This window comes from Macaca nemestrina, chromosome 2 (assembly GCF_043159975.1).
Source record: "Macaca nemestrina isolate mMacNem1 chromosome 2, mMacNem.hap1, whole genome shotgun sequence".
In the NCBI taxonomy this organism is placed as follows: domain Eukaryota; kingdom Metazoa; phylum Chordata; class Mammalia; order Primates; family Cercopithecidae; genus Macaca; species Macaca nemestrina.
In genome coordinates this window covers 133,720,967-133,742,615 of record NC_092126.1, presented here as the reverse complement: position 1 = coordinate 133,742,615, position 21,649 = coordinate 133,720,967, and the positions used below count along the sequence as shown (strand labels likewise).

Genomic DNA, 21,649 nt, shown 5'->3' with positions numbered 1-21,649 from the left:
ATGTTCTCACCTATAAGTGGGAGCTAAATGATGAGAACACATAAACACAGAGAGGGGAACGACACACACTGGGGCTTATTGGAGGGTGGAGGGTGAGAGGAGGGAGAGGATCAGCAAAAATAACTATTGGGTACTAGACTTAATACCTGGGTGATGAAATAACCTGTCCAATAAACCTCCATGACACAAGGTTACCTATGTAGCAAACCAGCACATGACCCCTGAACTTAATAAATGTTTTTTAAAAAAAAGAATTTAAAGAAATTTTTAAAAAGTTACAAAACAAAGGTTCTAAATAAAGAAGGAGAAGAGAAATAAACACCCCCCAAAAAAGTATAGAGGGCTATAGACTGGCTTTTGGCAAAATAGTTGACACATATAACAGTGTGATAGAGACCAAAGGCTTTGGATCCAGAAAGACTTAGATTTGAATCTCTGCTCTACAATGTTACAGTTGGGAGGATTTAGCACAGTCAGAAACAATCTCTGAACCTTAGTCCTTGCATCTAAAAAATGAGGATCACAATATTTACTTGTTAGAATCATTCGTTGATTTAGTCAGTCAACCAGACAGAGATATGGTTTTTTGCCTCTTGCAACGTAGATTCTAGTAAGAGGAGGCAACAAACTAATTTCATGCCATCCTATGGTCAGTGCTATGAAGAAAAAATAAAACAGATTGCTGTGAGAGTTTCAGCAAGGATGTGATTTAGAGGGAAGGTGTTTGAAGCTAAAAACGTAAAGGTTTGAATAGGAGTTGGGTGAAGTTGGGGGACAGAAGGGTGTGCAATGCAGGCAAAAACACAGCTTGTGCAAAGACCCTGAGCCAGGTGCATTCCAAATACTGCAATTTAGTCAGTGTGGCTGGAGTGCTGTGAGTATGAAGTAAGTAGAGTAGGTCCAGAAGTCAGAGAAATAGGCAGGAATCCAGTCATGCAAGGGCTTGTAGGCTAAGGCAAGGATTTAGCACTTTTCTCTAAGAGGAGAGTGAGTTGTTTATATTTAGAATTAAAAATATCGAAGGAGCTGATGAATTTGAAGTGGGCTGGTGTGGAAGCAGAGTGTCCTTGCCAGGGGGCTATTGCTGTTGACCTGCTGGTGGCTGATGGTGGCCAGAGCTAAGATGGTGGCCCTGCAGGTGGTGAGCAGCTTGTGGAGTTTGAATACGAATTTGAGGTGGAATCAGCAGCACTCAGCAATGAATTGCATGGGAAAGGTATGATGAGGAAAAGCAAAATGACAAAGAATGACTACCAGGTTTCTGCCGAATTCATCTGTGTGTTCAGGAGCCATCCATAAAAGAAAATAGGAGGAGAAACAGATTCGTAGGACCGGGGAGTGAGAGATCCAAAATGCAGTTTGGCCTTGGTAAGTGAGATGTTTTGAAGACGTTGCAGAAGGGATGTGCAGCAGGCAATAGCCTATATGGTACACACTTTTGGATGGGCTGAGAGAAGGGGTGCGAATCATGGGATATGACTTTGAATATCACATTTATTAAACACTAAATCCCCAGGAAATAGTGCAGGCAAAGAAAAATATACTCATTCAGGACAAGAGGAAATCCAACACTCTTTTCAAACAGTTGCAAATTTTCCCCTGAACTGCTTGTGCAAACAAAAATTGGCCATATGCAAAACAGTTTTACCTGCTCATGTAGAACTATTTAACATGCCTTTTAGGAAAAGTGTGGAACACACTTGAAAGTTCGGAAAAATCTGTTTTCAATTCATTAATGTTACTATGTTGTTTTTGGGCAAGAGACTCTGCCTTTTAAAACCAAATAAAAAGGACTGACTTAGAAACAGAAAAAAAAAAAAAAAAAAAAAAAAAAAAAAAAGGGCTCTATTCTCAAGTGCAAAATAGGTGGGTAGAAGGAAACAAGTGCCAATTTGGCCAAAGGATTAAGCCAAAACTTTTTTTTTCTTTTGTAAATAAAATCTACAGTATACATCAGAAGACGAGACCTCCAGAGTCTGCCAGCTTGAGGAGACATTGGCAAGAGCAATTGAACCAAAAGGTTGTACACTCTCAGGAAATTATAAGACCACTTTACAAACAGGTCCTTCACACTCTGATAGGAAGCACCAGCTCCTATCCTTAAGGTCACCTGCATTCCTGCCCTACTTAGCTCCAAAGCAAACTTTAAACCTTGCATGTATGAAGGACAGGATCCAGTGGACTCATTTTTATATGGTCATAAGCTTGAGTAAGTCTCCTGAGCATTCAGCCTGAGGGATCACAGAGTATTCACTTGGAATATGATCTGCTGACAGACTCTTCTTTTCCAGTGGCTGCTATAGCAGCGGTCTTCATATTGGTGAAACTCAATGAGGTTGTATGTCCCTCATCTTTGACCGCCTTTTCCTTTTCAGAAAAGCATAGTTGAAACGTCTATGTACTGTTACTAACTTACTCTTGCATTTTTGTGGGCGGCTTGTGGTGACTTATGAGATATGGGAGAGTTGGTCACATGCTAAAAGCTGGCTCTAGGTGAAGAAAAATACAGCAAATTTGGCAAAGAGATGAGTATGTACACTGTAGAGGTATTGTGGAATCTGCTGCCTAAACTATAAATACGGAGTAATGGCCACAGCACCTGCAACAATATATGACAATTAAAGTAGTCATAACAGTCATGATGTGGTTCTTTACCACCATCATTCTGGGAAGAAAGGAAGGGAAGGTAAGAGAAAGAGGATAGAGAGAAAAAGAGGAAAGAAGAAGATTTTTGTTTACTTGTATTCAGGACTCACCTTATAAGTTTATATAGTGTTTTTACAAGAAACTAAAGTGGCTTTCTTTAAAATATTTGTTCCTTTTCATAAGATGTTTCCATATTTTTCTTTCACTTGCAGACTAATAATTATACGAATAATGAAAGAAAAGAGTTTTCTGGAAAATGAAAAGTAAATGAATAGGGCGATAAGAGCACTGATACTATAGGCAAAATCTCTTCCTTATGCTTATACACTCCCCATTGACTAAAGTCTGAAAACCAAAGTTATTAGCATTCTTATTGGGACAAATATAGACTCTTAAGAAAGTCAAATTTAAATCAATTAACAAGCCCATCTAGAGGAGAAATTTTTCTCCAATTCATGCTAGAATGTTACTTTCAATTATCAATAATCTTCAGATTACTGATTTTAATTAATTAGATAATATATCACATGAACACTTACCTACCCTTTTACAAAACACTCACACATTTTTAAGACTTTTTTAACTTAAAAGAAAGAAAAGTTATAGTTTTAACAAGAGAACTGCTACATCTTCTAACTAATTCCCTTTATGGAAACAAAAAACATAATAATCTATAACCCATCACAGCTGTTTGGCTAGAATTACCAATTACCTTCAATGCCTTAGAGATACTTTCCAGATTTTTACAAGTCTGCGTAGTAAATTTTTAAACCAATTTTCTTAAAGAGGATTGATAAGATTTAAAACCTTTTAGGCATATGATGACGTATTTCACTTAAACAACTTGAATATAAAATCAAGGCTTTACATAACTGGAGGGAAACGGAAACAGAGATTAAAAATAAAACACAACCCAAAAGCTGTGATTATTTTAAAAAGCATTTATATTAAGTTTTGAAATGTGCTTTTTGCTTGCACTGGAATATGGGTGTGGCAGATTTATGGGAATCCATGTTGAAAAATAACAAAGCCTGATGATAAGAAACAGGGCATTTCTACAGTCTCTCCTTGTCCCCAGTCCTAATTGCTTCTTAAGCCCCAAGTATTTGGGGAGTCCCTGCAATTTTTCAGACAGTTGCAAGGTTTCCAAAGAGGTAGCTAATTGTGTGGATTCCCAGAGCCTTGCAGGCAAAGTAAATAAAGGAGTTTAGAAAAGTGACAGCACTTTAAATAACCAGATCATGTCGAATCAATAGGAAATGCTCAGGAAGTTAATAAAGCAATTACTTAAGTAGAGTGAGCACTGGCATGGGGGTGGGGGAGCTTGAGAGAAGAACGGTGTACATTACCTCTAATGTGGATAAATAATTAAGAGTTGGCTATCAAGTTATCAAGTATCCCAGCACACATGCCCGCCCTTCATAGACACCCCCAGATGTGCCACTATTAATTGGTCTTCTTCTTTAAACAGAGGAGTGTGCCTCCCTTATCCTCGCCTGTCTGTTTTGCCAGTTTTGGGACTGTCTCCTGATGCTCCCCGGCACGTGCGAAACAGTGTGTACCAAAGTGTGCTGCCCCTCTCACCGGTATCACCACACCTCGGATGAAAATCACTCTCGGAATGATTGCAACTGCAATTGTGACATGGACTGCAGCCTTTTTGAATCTTGCCACGAGACCAGCGAGTGTCTGGAACTGGCCATGGAGATTTCAGAAATCTGTTACCGCTAGTACAGTGAAGTAACCACATTCCGGCAGTCCTTTTGGCCACAGTGGGAAATTCCATTACAACAAGACTGATTTCCATGTGCTGAAATGTAAGGACTGTACACATTTCTTGGATGCTATAGGCCATTTTATTCTGCACCTGTCTAGGAAAGCTAGTATTGTCAACTCAATGGTCTTATTCCAAATTTCACAACCGCATGGCTCACTGAAAAATAAGATTCTTGATCACATGTGATGAACAAATCTTAAATACCTCTTAAATGCCGTAGGTACAAGATGTTTCTTGACTATAAAATAGCATGTTAAGCCACTGTGTTATTGCACTCATCAGCTTGCATCACGGATTCAACCTCATTCACAAATTCAGGACAAATTAGTGCATTCTTTGAGAACTGACATACATTAGCTCGTCTTTCTAATGGACTCATGCATAAACATTATGTATTGTTGGTTATTATTAATAATGTATTGTATAACATCATTTTGTAATTAAAAATTTATTTATACAGTCTCTTAAAATTCACTTATATGTACAGTTTAGGTAGGAAAGGGAATTAAATGAATTAGAAACCATGTTCCTGTAATTACAACAGATGTCTCTAAAACATCTCCAGTGAATTTTGAATATGGTGTACTTCAAGAGAGTACTATAATTCTAGACCATATTATTGTACGTCTATGACTATGTCATAACAGGTTATTCATATTCTTAATTTGTTACAGAAAGGCTGTTAGTTATTCTAATAAGCATAAATGAGAATTATGTGCAAGTTTCAAAAAAAAAGATCCCAATCAATTCTTCACTTTCTTCATTTTTATTTGTCAGGTCCAATAAGCAACAGGATATTAAAACAGATTCCGTTCATTTTACAAAACTATCATTTGTATAGATACTAGAAAGAAATACACGTTGAGGGTATTTATTCAGCACCAAGCTTCTTAATATGGCATGTGCATCAGAAACCATATGTTTTTCCTTGTCTGATAATTAAAGTGATCAATAATTATGTCAAGTACTTCTTATTGTTTTTAAGAAAAAGATGTGATATAGACTGGAAAGTGAGGTTCGTCTCAAATAAGTTGAAACAGTTTGTGGTGAAAACACATCTACATTAAAGTTAGTTTGGAATCTTCTTTACTTTCTGTAGAAACAATTCCATAGTCCTTGGGCAAATACATTGCTCATTACTTTGTGCTAAATTTCAATGGATATATCTTAATATTTTCATTGGATATAAAAAAGCATCATGCATGAGTAACCAAACAAAGAACACAAAAGTGAAATGGAGAGTAGAGGGAATTTTTTGTGTGTGATTTAAGGCAACAGCAATAGCAAAAGAAAACTCCAAAATACCTGTTTTTCCTGACTTAGGAAATTTCAGGAAAAATCACCATTTGCTTTATTTCTGCAGCAAATTAACACATTTTTCTAATTTGAAGTAAATTCTCCCAAACATTGAAAACTATTCATCTTTTAAAAATATTTGTAAACTGCCTCTAAAAAGGCATTTAACCACTCTCAACTTGCTGCTGGCAGCGCAGTGCATCCATGGTTAATGCTGGCTTCATTCCTGTTTGATGATCATGTTATTCACAAACCACAGAGCATGAAAGTGCCCCACACCTTCTATGAAACAGTATTTCTGCTTTTCAGAAGCTCGAAGAAACAGCTCTATACTCGATGCATAGAACTTGTAGATCATTAGAAGAAAAAAAAATAGATTCCTAGAACAGGAAGGGAACATAAGGCTGTTCTTATGCAACCTTCTTATATTTCACAGGGGAAAACAGAGGCCCCACGAACTGACTTATTCAAGACCACATAGTGAATTATTGGCAGTGTCAGGAACTCTAACATGGGTTCTAATTTTCTCACTACCTGCACTACTCAATTCTTAGTCCAGCTGGTACACAGTGGCACAGGTGTTAAGTTATTAAAATACTAAAACACTACCAGACCGACTCATCAACAGTTGTTGCCTTGCACCTCCTAGTGCTTCCTTATATCCCATCCCTCCTGGCTCCTCTCTGAGCACCTACCGCTCTACCCGTGGTCTAGTCACTAAAGGAGGAACACCTGGGGGTCTCTGGAACCCTATTCTTATAATATGGTACCTGGTATCATTGGTGAGGCCATGCCATATTGTTGTTAAATATTTCAATTATCATTCCCTTATTCTTTCTACTCTACATACCCTCAAATTATGCAAAGATTGTGCATTTCAAATGTGAATTGAATGCTTGTCAATTAGAGACATAAAAATCACCAGGTCTTATGTGATAATGTGGTCAGAACACTACAAGATCTTTCTGTGGCCCTGCTTTCCACGGTTTGTTAACTTTGTTCCTCAATTTCAGAATTCACCGTGCTACAACAGAAAGGGTCGGTTATACAAAGTGTGAAATTTCTTTTCTTTATAACCAATAATAAAACATCATCCTTTTTGCAAACATGAATGGCTCTTTCAATTGAATTCTTGCACAATGAAACATACGCAACTGGGAAAATACAATTGCAGAAGTAAGGTAGATCAAAAAGGGATGTGGTTATTGATTAAATACAAATATCAGAATCTAAGAAGGCTCAGATATTTTATGCAATGATGAAGGCCTGTGATTACAAATAAAGATAATGTTGTTCTTTAAGATGGGACTTCTCAGGGAACAGAGTATTCTGATTTAAGGAAGCATGCTAGAGTAAAAGAGATTTAAGAACATACAATCTTTATATAGAATGAAGAACAGCATTTTTCCTACAGCATTATAACCACATATCTACATTGTCTTTGCTCTGCTCAAGGGATTTTTTATAAAACCATTGCTTCTGTAAAAGTCGACAAAATATGGAAAGCAATGAAGATATGAAGTTACATTTAACTTGCTAATGAAATTTTCCCACTACATAAGCTGATAGGCCTACAAAATTAATTATCAATGCTGGACAATCAAAGTTAATAGAGCGAAAGCTGCTTCAGTTTTTTTCCAAAGGCGTAAGAAAACATCCAGGCAGAGAAACTTTACAAATAGGAAACATTGTGGGAGGGTGTATTAGCACTTTTTCAAGGATAAATGTATAGATGGAAATATTTGATAGGCAGAATTCATGACCCAGTGCCTCTAAGTTTCTCTCTCTCAACAAAACAGAGAAAATTATTAATATGTACACTTAAGTAAGGTTGTTTGACTGTAAGAATTTTGCCCATCAAATACTAAGTTCCCTCAGTCCACACAAACTATAGACTCTGATAAAATATAAATATTTGATTTAAGAGTTTATTGGGTGTTCTTTGAAGAAGATCTGGGTAAAACCTAAACAGTTGCCACATGTATCTTCAGGTGAGCTGTGCAGAAAGGCAAAGTGAATAGAGTCAAACAAATTTCTAGTGATAATCAACATGGGGCTGGATTTGGTGGCTCCTAGCACTTCAGGAGGCCAGGGTGGGAGCATCACATAAGGCCAGGACTTTGAGACCAGCCTGCGTAACATAGTGAGACCCTGTCTCTACAAAAAATAAAAATTAAAAAATTCGCTGGCATAGTTGCACGTTCCTGTAGTCTTAGCTACTCAGGAGGCTGAGGTGGAAGGATGGCATGAGCCCAGGAATTCGAGGATACAGAGAGCCATGATTATGCCACTGCATTCCAGCCTGGGTGACAGAGCAAAATCTTGTCCTCAAAATAATTAATTAATTAATATGGGACTAAAATTATATTGTGGGGCTTCTCCAACAGAGGTCCGAACAGCTCTAAATATTACAGGGAAGGAGTCCAGAATGTAGGGAGAGGGCAAGAAATGCAGGTGGGGGCCGGAGCAGCACCATTATTTGGATAAATTTGCCACCCTCTGATCTACCATCTTGATATGCTTCACAGCTCTGCTTTTTCCACTGCATCTAAAGCAGTGATTCTCAATTCCCTCCCTCCCAATTTGGCAAAGCCTGGAGAGGTAATTGATGTCACAATGGAGGGCAGGAGACTGCTACTAGAATCTTGTGGGTAGAAGCCAGAAATGTTGCTAAACATCCGTGAGGCACAGGACAGCCACCACCCCTGACTCCCACCAACAAATATCTCAATGTCAACAGCATTTCACTGAAGCATTCTGTCAGTGTCAATTATCCATTACCAATTCACCTTTAGAAACTGTTGAAAATAGAGTTGCCAGACAAAGTACAGGATGCTGAGTCAGCTTTGAATTTCAGAAAAACAACAAACAAGCATGTCCCAAACATTACATGCGACCTACTTATACTACAAATACGATTCCTGATTTATCTGAGATGCAAACGTAGCTGGGTGCTCCTTATTTCTAATTGTTAAAGCTGGTAACCCTAGTTCTAAAGACTCCACATTTTGAGAAGGGGTCAATAGAAGTGATGAACCTTCAGCTTTCTCCCAGCCGCCCAGAGAGTAGGGGTTGTTTATCTCTTTGGTGGGAGACCAGGACATTCGTTGGGCCACACTTTACAATGTGGTGCAATCTAAGACAGGTTCGGGGAGTTTGGCTTAAAGATCACCTCCATGGCATTTTCCTTCCTGTCCGCAGCTTACACAGGGCCCATGGCCCTGGACTACCCTGGCCAAATCTCCTCTGCTTCACATCTTGATTGGCAGCTGAGGAGGACCCTCAGCCAAAGGATTATCTTGATTCAAAGGGTGGGAAGAAGAACGACTTAAGTCTGCAGATCTAAAACACATTGTCTGATTCAATCCTTGGCCAGAAAGACCTGTATTAGAGGTTCTAGAAGAGCTATAAAGGAGTATTTTCTCCTCTCCAGATATTTTCCTTTCCGTATTTTGCTATTAGGGCACTTTGGGGGAGAGGGGGTAAGTGGGAGGGCGAGATGGAGACATGTTTTGGTCATGGATTGCAATACTATCTACTAAAATCCAAATTTCACCTTACACTCTTAGTATATAGTTAGGGGTGGACCAGAAAGATTGATGTGTTCGCTACATAATTTTTATTTTTATTAATTTATTTTATAGATGAGAAAAAATATCATATAGAAAATATTTAAGTATTTTTATATATTGTCACATTCTCTAAACAGCCCTATAAAATAGATTTTATTATTATTTCCATTTCTTTTTTTTAGGGAAAGAGTCTTAAAGAGGTTAAGTAAATTGTCCCAGGTTACACGGCAAATAAGCAATTATCACAAGGTTTGAGCCCAAGTCTGTTCATTCCAAAACCCATGCTTTTAATCACTAAACCTAAAAAGTTATACGTGTGAAAAATTATGAAACCAAGATAAAGTTCAAGTAGTCACTTTTAAAGCATTCAGAAAAATACAATGGCTATATTCAAAGAAAAGCATTCACTGATAGAAAATGTTTTAAGAGTTGTTATCCTGTACAATGATTAGAATTTGGAACATCTTCAAAATGCTTTTAAGATACGTACCCAATAAGGAATAAACGCAAAGTCAATGTATTGCAATGTAATCCTTATGTCAGTAGTTTTGCTTCATTTATCTATGGTTACAAAGACTTACCTTTTAGTGTTCCATTTTAGAAAAGCAACTTTGATCTTTGCTCTAAGACAGTCAATCATGCACAATGCACCCAGGCCAGCCCCTCATCAGCATTCCACCAGAGGGTTCTAGGAGCATGAATTGTTTTTAATCAGTCAACAACACTATGCTCAAAAAATGCATTCTGATACTTAGACCTTTTATCTCAAAAGCTATACAGAATCCAAGGTCACGGCAACCTCTTTTATGGTTTATTGTTCCTCAAATGTACTTAGAGTGAATTTACAAAGCCACAACTTATTTTGTGGATACAGGGCTTTCATTAAATTCAGCACTCCCCAACATCCTCTTTGTTTCCTCTTTCAGCACTTTCTGCCTATAGTTCCTCATTTGATATTGAGTTCCCGTAAAATTTAAAAAATAAAATAAGAATATTGAAGAAGATTCTCTCAGTAGCTAAGCTACTCATCATTTGAAGTTGAGACTTCAGAAAGCTCCTTTAATGGGTCCAATCACTGCTGTGTAGTTTGCAATACTAGGGGCAGGTCCCTGCAATCAGGGATGAAGGCAAGAGGCCAGGATGGTCCCACTGTCGCCACTCTGCCATTGTTGTGATCCTCTCCTTGCCAATGCGGGCATGGCAGTAAACCACCTGGCACATAAAGTGAGTTTGTAAAACTGCCCCCTGAGAGGTGAGGTGCAGATGGTATTCTAAGGGATATGGAAAAGCCTGGACTGTATACACCCCATGAAGTGATTTATTAGCTCACTTTGTTGACGCCTTTCATTCTAAGCAAAAATATACATAAATTCCTAGTTACACTTTTATAATATATTAGCAATGATTTATAAGTAATTCTGTGCATAAAAGTATCTGTGTGGCACCAAAATCATCCTGCATGTAACAAACGATACTTGAATAATATTTCTGGAAAACATTAGGTCAAATCAAAGCAATACTGAGACCAATTAGGTGGCCAGGTAGGAGGCTACTGCCCAACTTCAGGTAAGACCTGACTAAGATGGTGATTGTGAAGTGAGCTCGCAATTTACTAAGGAGCAAATGAAAAACCACTGAAGAATAGCAGGAATTACATGATTAAAGTGGTGGAGGAGAAAGATTGACCAGGCGGCAGCATGCAGGACAGATTAAAGCCAGGAGAGTAGAGACTGAGAAAGGTGCAACTGCAATAAGGCAAGGGGTGATGAAGGCTTGAAATAGGATGGTGACAGGGAAACAGGAGGGAAGAGATGGATGGGAAAGAAATTAGAAAAGGACCATTAGTCCTTTCTCAAACTCTTCTTATTTTAAAACTCAAATATTCCCTACTGTCTATCACATATATGAGTCATGAAGCCATTATTTTCATTAGGGAAGAAACGGGTTGGGGAGGGGGGAGTTCTATTCCAAGTGGAAAGTCAAGGTATATTTTTAGCTACATTAAGCCAGCCTTCTGCTGCTCTGCACACTGATGTAATTCCAACATAAAACATAATCTATAATATTCCAGGGGAACAAATCCAATTCTTGGTCATATAAATTTTCATATAAGTCCATCACAATTCATTCCCAAAACATCTCATTCTCTTTGAAAGCTGGAGCTGCAGCAAGTGATCAAAAAGAGTAGTTTAAAATTGCTCTGGAATTTCCAGAGATGCTAAATCTAACCTGCCTACGGTGCAGGACCAATCCCCCAAACTTTAAATCAGAGGTAAAGCATTTTATGTTTTAAAAGATATATTCCTCAAAGTTTATCACGGTGTATTAAAGTCATATGTGAGTTATTACTTACCAAATCTGGAGCTGATGTCTATTCTTGATTACCCTAGGTAGGCGAGAATAAGTATCTTCCAAGCAACATATTTTTTACCTTTTCATCTGCCTCTTGCTATTTACAATAGAGTGAAAAATAATAGCCAAGGAGTGACTTTGCTAGGTTGGACGAAGTGCAAAATCCATCTGACTATACTCTATATTGTATTCCAGGGCCCTGGCAAGTTCTGCTTCATGGAGAAAATAATGGAAACTGACTTCTGAATAGCTGGATTGGTCCTGTAGGAATAATCAGTGAACACTCAACTGATGAACTTTCAGCACATTTGCATGGCTTAGAACTTAGTGTGTATATTATTGGTCATGCCTGAAATGTACTTCTCTCTGCCCTCACCGGGGCTTTCTGCATGAGGGAGAGAGCTACCAGGATGCCCTATGAAACTCTAGAACTAGCATAAATTTTATAACTAATACCATCTATGCGAAAAAATCCCTGTCAATTCTCCTGGCTTTATCCTTTGTGAACACAGCAATTATTAGTAATTCAAGATTCCTCCTGGGGGTAAAGAAAGTAAGAGAATAGAGGTCATCCTTGAGTTTAAAACCGTCTTAGAAGGATTATACTTCTTTGTGCTGGGGGCGGTATATTATTTAGGCACTCAAAATTGGAGAAACATTCTAAAGGTTCATGGTCTCAAGCACCCTCTCTTCTGATTTTTGGGATGTTTGGACCATTAGCAGATTCCTGCTCTAGAATGCCCCGTTATAATTCAAGTATATTTCATGAAAAATTGTCATGTTAGCTTTGTAATACTAGAAGAAAAGGTTGCAGACTACAGACAAACATTGGTTCTAGTCATCGACACCATTTACCAGTCAAATGCATTGAGTTAGTAACTAAACCTCTCTGAACCTCAGGTTCCTAGATGATAAAGTGTGGTTAATAATACCTACCCTACTGGGTCATTGTGAGCAGTAAAAAAGATAATTCAGCCAAGTCTTTAGTGTAGGCTTAGTACATATGGTAAACTCACTAAATTTCAGCTATAATTATTATCACTACCTAGTTCATTTGTTTCCATAACACATGAGAGATATGTATTTTTTATTTCTGCATTATCCCACATCATATCAATTTTTTGAGACTTATTCCATATAATATCCCTTTCATTATTCCTGTTCACTCCTCCAGGAAATGAGCACTTCTAATTCTCACATCTCTTTATTTTTTCTTCTCTTAGATACCGTACATTTTTCTCCCAAAATTAGGATAATACCTACTGTAGTAGGTAATTTCAATAAGCACTTATGTGTCAGTGCTGTATGAACAGCCATTAATGCATTATCTCACTGAACTACCTCAACGATCTCTGAGAAAGGTATTATGACCCCCATTTTATTGATGAGGAAAAGTGAGTCTTGGAGACTTGAAATAGCTTTCTAACACCAAGACAACATAATGGCATAGTAGATATTTGAACTTTGGAGTTTGTCTGACTTCAAAACCCATGCTCTTCATCACTTTACTATAAAGACAATAAAGAGAGCTGTAAGATGGCCATGGTTGAAGGCAAGGTTGGCCAACCCACCATTTTGAGGATTTAAAAAGGTAGGACAGTGGCAGATAGATAGAGATGAGTGTATGGTGTTGATTTCCTTAGAGATCCTTCTCTGTGATGCCTCCCCAGGGGAAAGGTGGGGTGGCTGCCCTTCTCCTTAATGTGGTGAGAAGGATGTCCAAGTGAACGCTCAGAGAGCTTGCTACATGGCCTCTTTTTATGGGGAGACAAGGTGAACCACATTGACTCCCACCCAGGAAATCAGAGGGTTGAGCTACTTTGGCAGCAGAGTGAGGGAGAGTTGCTTTTGCCCAGAAAAAAAAGCACCACGCTGCAGAGCAAGCACAGGCAGGGAATTGTGTGATCCGATGGACTACATATGGGTGAGGTGCCTGAGACACAGTTGGTCCCAGAGCTGTCTCATGCCCTGTCTCGTAAGGCCACCAAAAGTGTCTATGAGACTTCAGCAAAAAGAAATTATGTGTGCAACACCAAGCCCTGGAGAAATAGGGTTTGTATTCCCAGGTCAAAGGAATACACGTTGGAGACCCTTCTCCATGATGGGTACTCTGATGAACCACAAAAGGCACCCTTTAATAAAATTGGCGCCTTAAACATATGCAAGATCCAGAGAATATGCCACCATGTTATAAAGATATCAATCAAATTAGGAGCTTTCTATCCTCTTTATCCTCTTCCTAACCCCCTACTCCCCATTTGGCCTTGGCAGGGTCAGGAGCTACAGTGCCCGTCAAGAAGGAAACATGGTAGCTAGAGAAAGAAGAAAGGCCCATGACAACCTTTCTTCCAGCAGCCAGTCCACACAGTAGTCCCCAGCTACAACAGGAGGAGACATTGACTGAATCAAATTCAGAACTACGGTTCTTAATACTCAAACTACATTATGAGTTGAGACTGTTTATGACTTAAAAGCTGTCTATAACTGAAGTGTAAACAGACATGTCATGGGGCTCCCCTGAGTTTACTTCCAAGAGCTAGGAAAAGACTCCCTCTGACAAATAAAAAAGAATGGCAAGAGATAAATGAGAAGTTGCTTTTATAATGACACTTTATGAGCACTGATTGTTTTACATGCTAGCGATATTTGTTTCCCATCACACTGTGGAAGCTTCTTGGGGGCTCCTTTTTCAGCTAAGAAAGGTCCAAAGTTTTTCTCATTCTCCTACTAACCACCCCTCAATTTGGTGCCATCAATGAAATCCCTTTCAACTATTTGGTAACCTTTCAAAATAAAAATTCCTGGGGTTGAGTGTGGTGGCTCACGCCTGTAATCCCAGAACTTTGGGGGGCAGAGGCAGGAGGGTCACTTGAGCCCAGTAGTTTAAGATCAGCTTGGGCAACAGAGTGAGACCTCGTTTCTACAAAAAATAAAAAATAAAAAATAAAAATAAATAAAAATAAAAATAAAAATTAGCCAGGCATGGCGGCATGCACTTGTAGTCCCAACTATTTGGCAGCCTGAGCTGGGAGGATCCTTAGGCCCAGGAGATCAAGGCTGCAGTGAGCCAAGATCATGCCACTGCACTAGAGTCCAGGTAACAGAGCATAATCTGTCTCAAAAAAAAATCCCATTATTGAAAATGAGAAGAATATTACTGGGATTTGTTTTTTTTTTTAAATACAAGGAATGCATATATGGTCATCTGCAGTAGAGAAAACTTAATAAGTCCTCCAATTCCTAGAGTATGCAAAGCTTTGTGTGACATACATTGTGATGAGGAAAGGATCTCTTTCTGTGTTTCAAGTGGGGATGCTGAGGTGAAGATGGAATAAGTAGATCTCTGTAGCTCACACTGGAAGCTCCTAGCAGTAGTGGGTCAGGACGATGGCATAAACTGTTGGGGTTTTTTTTGTTTTTGTGTTTTGGCTTTTGTGAGACAAGGTCTCACTTTGTTGCCCAGGCTGGAGTGCAGAGGCACAGTCATGGTTCACTGCAGCCTCAATCTCCTAGACTCAAGTGATCCTCCCACCTCAGCTTCCCAAGTAGCTGGGACTACAGGTACACACCATCATGCCAGCTAATTTTTTATTTTATTTTTGTAGAGACAGGGTCTTGTTACGCTGCTTTGGCTACTCTTGAACTCCCAGTCCCAAGCAATCCTCCCACCTTAGCCTCCTGGTAGCTGGATCTACAGCCATGTGCCACCACACCTCACTGGCACAACCTCTTTGAATGACCCATGGAAGAGTTTAGAAGGTAGAAGTCGACTTTAGGTGATACTTCTGGATCTGCCAATCTTGGGGGTGATATTTTTTATTCTTTTACTCATCATGAAAAGGGAATTTCTAGAAAGCAATTGCCAAAGACAACTCAAGGGTTATTCATGCTCTCTGTTGTCCTGTAAAGCTTATACAGTATCCAAATATGCTATGTCAGGCTTTCAATCCTCTGCCTACAAGAGGGCGGGAAACTTTAATCATGGGAGAGTTCTGGGCCCCAGAGATGACATGCCCCCTTAATTACAGGGAAGGAAAGACAGAAGGAGCACCCAGCTACATCTGAGCACCCATATGAAACTTTTAGTGGACATTTCAACCACATTTCATAGTGGAAGGGCTATTCTGAGCCTTTTTCTTATTTCCATGGGATAAGATATATGCCATGGAGGAACTTTTAATATGGTTTATCCTTTTCTGGCAAAATCCAGTTAAGGCTTTCTTTGGTGATGGGAGTAGATCTGTGTCCTGTGGGGATTGATGCTTAAAACTTCAGAGAATCTCAAGATCAAGACTTCAAAGATACCTTAATTTTGCAATATTCCAAAAACACATGGATATGTTGAAAGGCTTCTGTTTGGGATACAATACAGCAAGTTTCTCTGCAATCTACTGATGGAGACCTAGACATCAATAGGATAAGTTAAGTTTACACCTAATCAGAAAGGACTGCAGCAGGGACTTTGCATATGCTGGCATTCTCCTTAGTGGAGATAGTCCTGTTTCACAGGGAAAGGTCACTGCAAACCTGGTCCACCATGCTAAGAACAGTACACAGTCCATCAGTTCCACCTGACAACCTGAGAGGTAAAATGTGGTATGCTGAGAGGTATCTCGCCTTCTGTTTCAGGATTCTTCCCAAAGATTCCCCAGAAAGGTGACATAACCTCATGTGGTTAGCCCAGCAAGGGCTGGCAACTAAATTATTCAATGGGAACCGAGACTCCAAATTTCTGTTCTGATTTACCTTACTGCTTTAATCTCTTCATGTATGTCTTTAATTTCTGATTATCTAAAAATCAACCTAATCAGTTATCAATCTTTAGGAATTATGTGCTAACAAACATATAAGAAACCAAAGAGGACTAAAGAGATGTGTTAACTATTAAAATTTTTCATAACAAACTTCTATGTAAGTGGAGGTTTAGCCATAATGACCCAAAATCGGGTGAAAAAGTTAAACCCTTCTTTACCTAAGTGATAATATTTCAGGGTCTTCCTAAGTTTGCTTGGCAGCACAGTAGTGCCAAGCCGACACTTTATGGAAAAAGCATTCTAAGATCAAGTGGTATAATATTATCCCTTCTTAGAGAATCTTAGGGCAATAGTAAAGGCTCTGAGAAGTCCTGCAGGGGAATAACAAACCTGTCTATATATGTTAAATTCAGCATTTCCCAAACATATGTTAATCAAAGTAACCCTGTCTATTAATCTGGGCAAAGATATTTGAAACATTGGTTTCAGCATTTATTTAACATTTTTGAAGAAGCATCATGGATGATACATTGCATTGGGTATTATAAATTCTTTTAACAGTTACACAAGATTGTTTTTCAGAGAAAATCAAATGACCCAAACCCCATCTTTGCAACCACACTGCTTCAAATAGGAATTTGTACCAACATGGAGCATCCATCTGCTTTAGCTCACAGAACTACGAATTGGGAATCTTTTCAACATGACATCCAAAAGAAGACTGTGATTCTGCCACGGGGAAGTAGTGACACACTCTCTCTTCTTATCTTTCCCTTTGTTTCGTGGTGTGCAACTTGCTCTCTCCTCTGTCTCGCCATCTCTCTAAATAGATATCTGTGTTCTCATTATTTTTTTAAACTGCTCTCAGTTTGGGAACTGAGAAAGTGCTCATTTATTTATTGAATTAGTTCATAAGGATAGAAGAGAGTCACAGATTTGGGGGAGTCTTCATTCACATGATACCACCTATGTGATGACTAACTAATTTCAAGCTGGAGCTACTTTTCCGTCACAATTTGGACACCCCAGGGGACACTGTACTTGCTGATGTTCAGAGAAAGCTGCTCCTCAAGTAATAAAAAACCTATAACTTCCAAATTAACTAATTAGTTAAGTCAGAGAATCAGTTGCATATTCAATAATTCCTCTGTTTAGAAAAAGGACTGCGTTCAAACTCTCCTCCAAATTAACTAATTAGTTAAGTCAGAGGTTCAGTCGCATACTCAACAATTCCTCTGTTTAGAAAAAGGACTGTGTTCAAACTCTGCTCTTTGAAGCAGCAGGATTATCTTCAACTCTAAATTCCAGGATAAGTCATTCCACACGAGCCACTGAGAACAGAGAAGTGGGTGTAATATTTACTCTGGGAACTGTGAACTATTTTGTTCTTCATGGTTCCTGAAAACTGAAAAGGATCAAATAAGTAAATCCATAATGCACATTCATAATCATCTCTTTGGAAAAGTCACTTAAATTTTCTAAGCTTCAATTTCCTCTGCTGAAACATAGATTTCATCTTCATACTTCACAGTTACAGTGAAGAAAAAATGAGACAGTTCATGGGAAGCACCTAGGCCTGTACCTGGCATGTAGCGAGTGTTCAACAAAGAATAGTTATTATTTGAATCCAGAGACCTGAGGAGGACCCAAATGCCTACTTTTCCCTAAATTGTCAGAGCAAGAAAGACTTTTTAATGCTCAGATTTCAGCATTAACTCTCTTGTTGAAGTCTTTTTCTTTTGCATCATTAATATACGGTTGCAAAAAAAATCTAATTAGTCATTAGTCCTTTGAAATTATGAGCCATAAGCATGATAAGGAACCAGAAAGGGCTACAAAGAAAGAGAAAGACGAATAGTTAACTATTAAATGTTCATTCATAATGAACATGCATGTAGGTGGGAACTAAGCCACAATTGCCCTAAATTAGTGAGAAATTTACATCACTAAGAACGGTTCTGCCATTTCCATTACTTGAAACTGTTAGATTTATGTTGGAGTCAAATTGAGCCAAATTGGGCTAAAGTCACATTTGGGGGCCTCGCTATAAATTAGCCCGTGAAATCATTGAGATTGAGGTAAAATTTCCAAAAGCTTCGTCTTCGGTGTGGGGGGGCGGGGGGGGGGGAATGAACAGACCAACAATTCCTTAGCATGAGCTCCACCCCGCTCCAATCTGTTACTTTTACGTCCAACGTCAAAGGCAAGCTCTCCTAATTCCAATTGTACCCTGAACACTCTCCCCCATAAAACACAGTTTAAAGGCCAGCTGCAGCGTGGAGCCTTTTCTCAGAGCCTACAGTTTCAAACAAACGACTGGGCAGAAGCCAGAATCTATATGGGCTCACGAAGACTGTAAAACATTTGGTGCCGAGTGGAAAACGACGTCTGTGAGCTCTGCCAGACGTTTTCAGCTTTCTTGCACCTGTGCCAAGTGTTTTTCAGCTCCCCCACCCCTTTCTTTCGAAGGTGGGGGCGGGGGTTGGGGAGATAAGCAAGCTTTCTGAGGGCATATGCCATAGGAATTAAAAAAAAACTCCTTAGCACCATTAGACACCTGCTTCCTATCCAGGCCCCTTTCTGAAGGCAAAATGAGGACCTCCAGCCCATCTCGGGCCTGGAATCAGAGCACTGGAGCATCCTGGACATTCATTTCATCCTGCTAGTGTCTCATAGGATTCTAAACCCTGTGATTCTGAAGAGTACTCCCTCCCCAGTGCTTCTTCCCTGCAGTCCTTCTGAAATCTCTTTCTTGAGCTTCCAGTTGACTCACCCCTGCCCATCACCGATACCAAATTGCCAATTATTTCAAGGAAATAATTTGCACGTTGACACAGTTTGTAACATGCAAAAATATGTGTGGAAGTAAGTATATGTTTCTTAAAGGAAGAACACCCAAAATGTTTTCAGATGAAAGTGTGAAAATGTCTAAACATAGATGATGTGATACAGATCATGAGAAAGTCAATTTGAAATTACCCTGGAATCTTGTGATCATGTTTTCAAAAGAAGAATTCAAGGAAGGGAGGTCCTTTTCCCACCCTGCACAGTAGGCTTTAATATAAACAGTCCCACAATGGTGTATTTATTCCCACGCATTATTCTACTCAGTTCAACAACCCTATGAGGTGGGGACTCTTCCCAATTTGCAGATAAGGAAACTGCGGGTTAAGAAGAATGAGTATAAACAAGTCACACTTGTAGGAAGCAGGGCTTGGACTTTATCCCTGGTCTGCTTGTCTCGGAGTTTCCACACATTATTAGGCCACATCCCTCTCCAAAAGAAGCCCCTTCAACTCATGAGGTTGTTGATGCAAGAAATATCACACTTAGAGATTCATTCCTTTAGCTTAAAACTTGAACCTCTGTTAAAATATAAATGTCCTCTCAAGACCACATATGCAGCTTCATTGGCCACTTTGCTTTTCAAGAGTGAGAAAATTGGATCCTTTTCGGTGGACATGTTTCACGCAATAAACTCGGCCACTGCAGAGAGGAAAGGCGCAATGCTGCTGGGAAGATAGTCCTGAAGAAGTCTCTTTAGAATGCAAACTGAAGCTTATCACTTCCGCACTTGATACTCTCAACATTGAGCCACTGTTACCATGATAAATTCCAAGCTCCTATGACTTGCCAGGCCAGGAAGATCTGAGCCTGTGCAAGGCCTTGGCTATCACAGCTAGTCCCCAACATAAACAGCTCTTTCCTGACTGAGTCCATTTGCTGTTGCTGTTCTTTCATCTGGCTAACTTTGCTTCACCCTTCAGGCCTAAAGCTTTGTTCTCTTTCCCCACTGAAACCTCAATTTAAATTTAGGGGGCCTTTGTTATTCTCTGACTCATAGAATCTTTCTTTGCCTTCACGGCATTTAATTGAATCTGTAACTCCATGGCCAGGGCAGGAACAGCCTGTCTGTTGTGCACCGCTGTATATCCCATGGTTGGCCCAGATTTAATATTTTTGGAAGACTGAATGGGTTCGGAGCAGCACGGTCTACTTCTGTAAGTCCCGATTGCTCAGTGAAGTATAGCATATCTGAAGCCTCAAAGAACTTGAACATTTGCTTGATTGGGCGGTAATGTAATTCAAGGAGATTCTGGTTTATGTCGGTGTATAACAGAGACCTAGGCTTGTAAAAGGGTTTCAGTTCTTAGATTTCTGTTTTCTAAGGCCTCAGTATTAAGCATACATACATACGTGTATGTGTACCTATATAAGCCTATATTAGGTATTATATATGCTACATATATGTAATATATGTAGGTAGTATATACAATTACACATATATGAGTAACTGTCAGCATGATTATAATTGTATTATTGTTGTTTTTATTATTAGAGTAGCCTCTATTGACCTGAAAACTTGCTGTGTGTTAGACATTGGCCGAAGCAATTTATATACATTATTTAGTTCAATCTTCACAAAACCCCATAAAAAGATATTACTATACTTATTTTATCTATGAAGAAATACTGCTTAGGACCATTAAGTTATCTGTCTGAGGTTTCTCAGACCCAAGACTAAAACCTAAGTTGACTCAAAATCATTTTTTCTTTAAGGACAACTGAATTTCAGTTTATTATGCCATCACTCAAAACTGAAAACAAACTCCTTCCTTTCTACCTATCTTTTCTCTTCAAACACACACACACACACACACAAGCACGAAGCATAAGTAAAATAATAAAAACCTATCCCATGATGAGAGGAAAAGAATTCCAGGAGAATAAAGGCCACAGGACTGTTGACACTATCCACTGGGCATCTTTCCCCATACATCCACCCACTCAGGAAGCACATCCTTCTTAGCAGTTGAACTTTTTCTTAATGTCCTTTGGACATAAGCCTGTCACTATAATCCAAGAGTTCAAGCAGAAGTTCATTGACCTCATTCAGAGATAGAACAGAGGATATTCCAATGTCCAAAGGCAATTAAAAAAAACTCTTAAGTTCTCTTCCAACTCCAAGCCACAGTCAGCCATTCTCATGTACAAGTGGAGACAAGCTTAGAAGCAAAGTGTTGGGCTGGTAGATAAAGATCCTAGTGTTAAGACCCACCTTTGCCATAAAGAAACTTACTGGCTTTCAGCAAATAAGGAGGCCTCAGTAAAACGAGATCTTGAACTCTATTAGGGGTGTACCCTGTGCAGTGCTTGGACTGGTCAACAGGACAAGGTGGGAGCCAAGAGCAGCTGAGTGAGCAGGGTGTTGGGCTTCTCTTCCCCCTCAGCCTTGGCAACTCTGCTCCCAT

General features: G+C 39.2%; 1 protein-coding gene and 1 long non-coding RNA gene across 2 annotated transcripts in view; one reads left to right on the top strand and one right to left on the bottom strand.

Moving 5' to 3' along the window:
* LOC112426309 (MyoD family inhibitor domain containing 2) overlaps positions 1 to 6,825 on the top strand; it is a 112,218-nt gene extending 105,393 nt beyond the window's left edge. The window contains exon 5 of the mRNA XM_024792184.2: positions 4,118 to 6,825. Within this exon, the coding sequence (XP_024647952.1) occupies positions 4,118 to 4,377 (260 nt within the window). The 3' untranslated portion in view covers positions 4,378 to 6,825. The remainder of the gene's footprint in view (positions 1 to 4,117) is intronic.
* The window catches only part of LOC105479572 (uncharacterized), a 381,347-nt gene that overhangs the window by 181,457 nt on the left and 178,241 nt on the right, over positions 1 to 21,649 (bottom strand). The window lies entirely within an intron of this gene.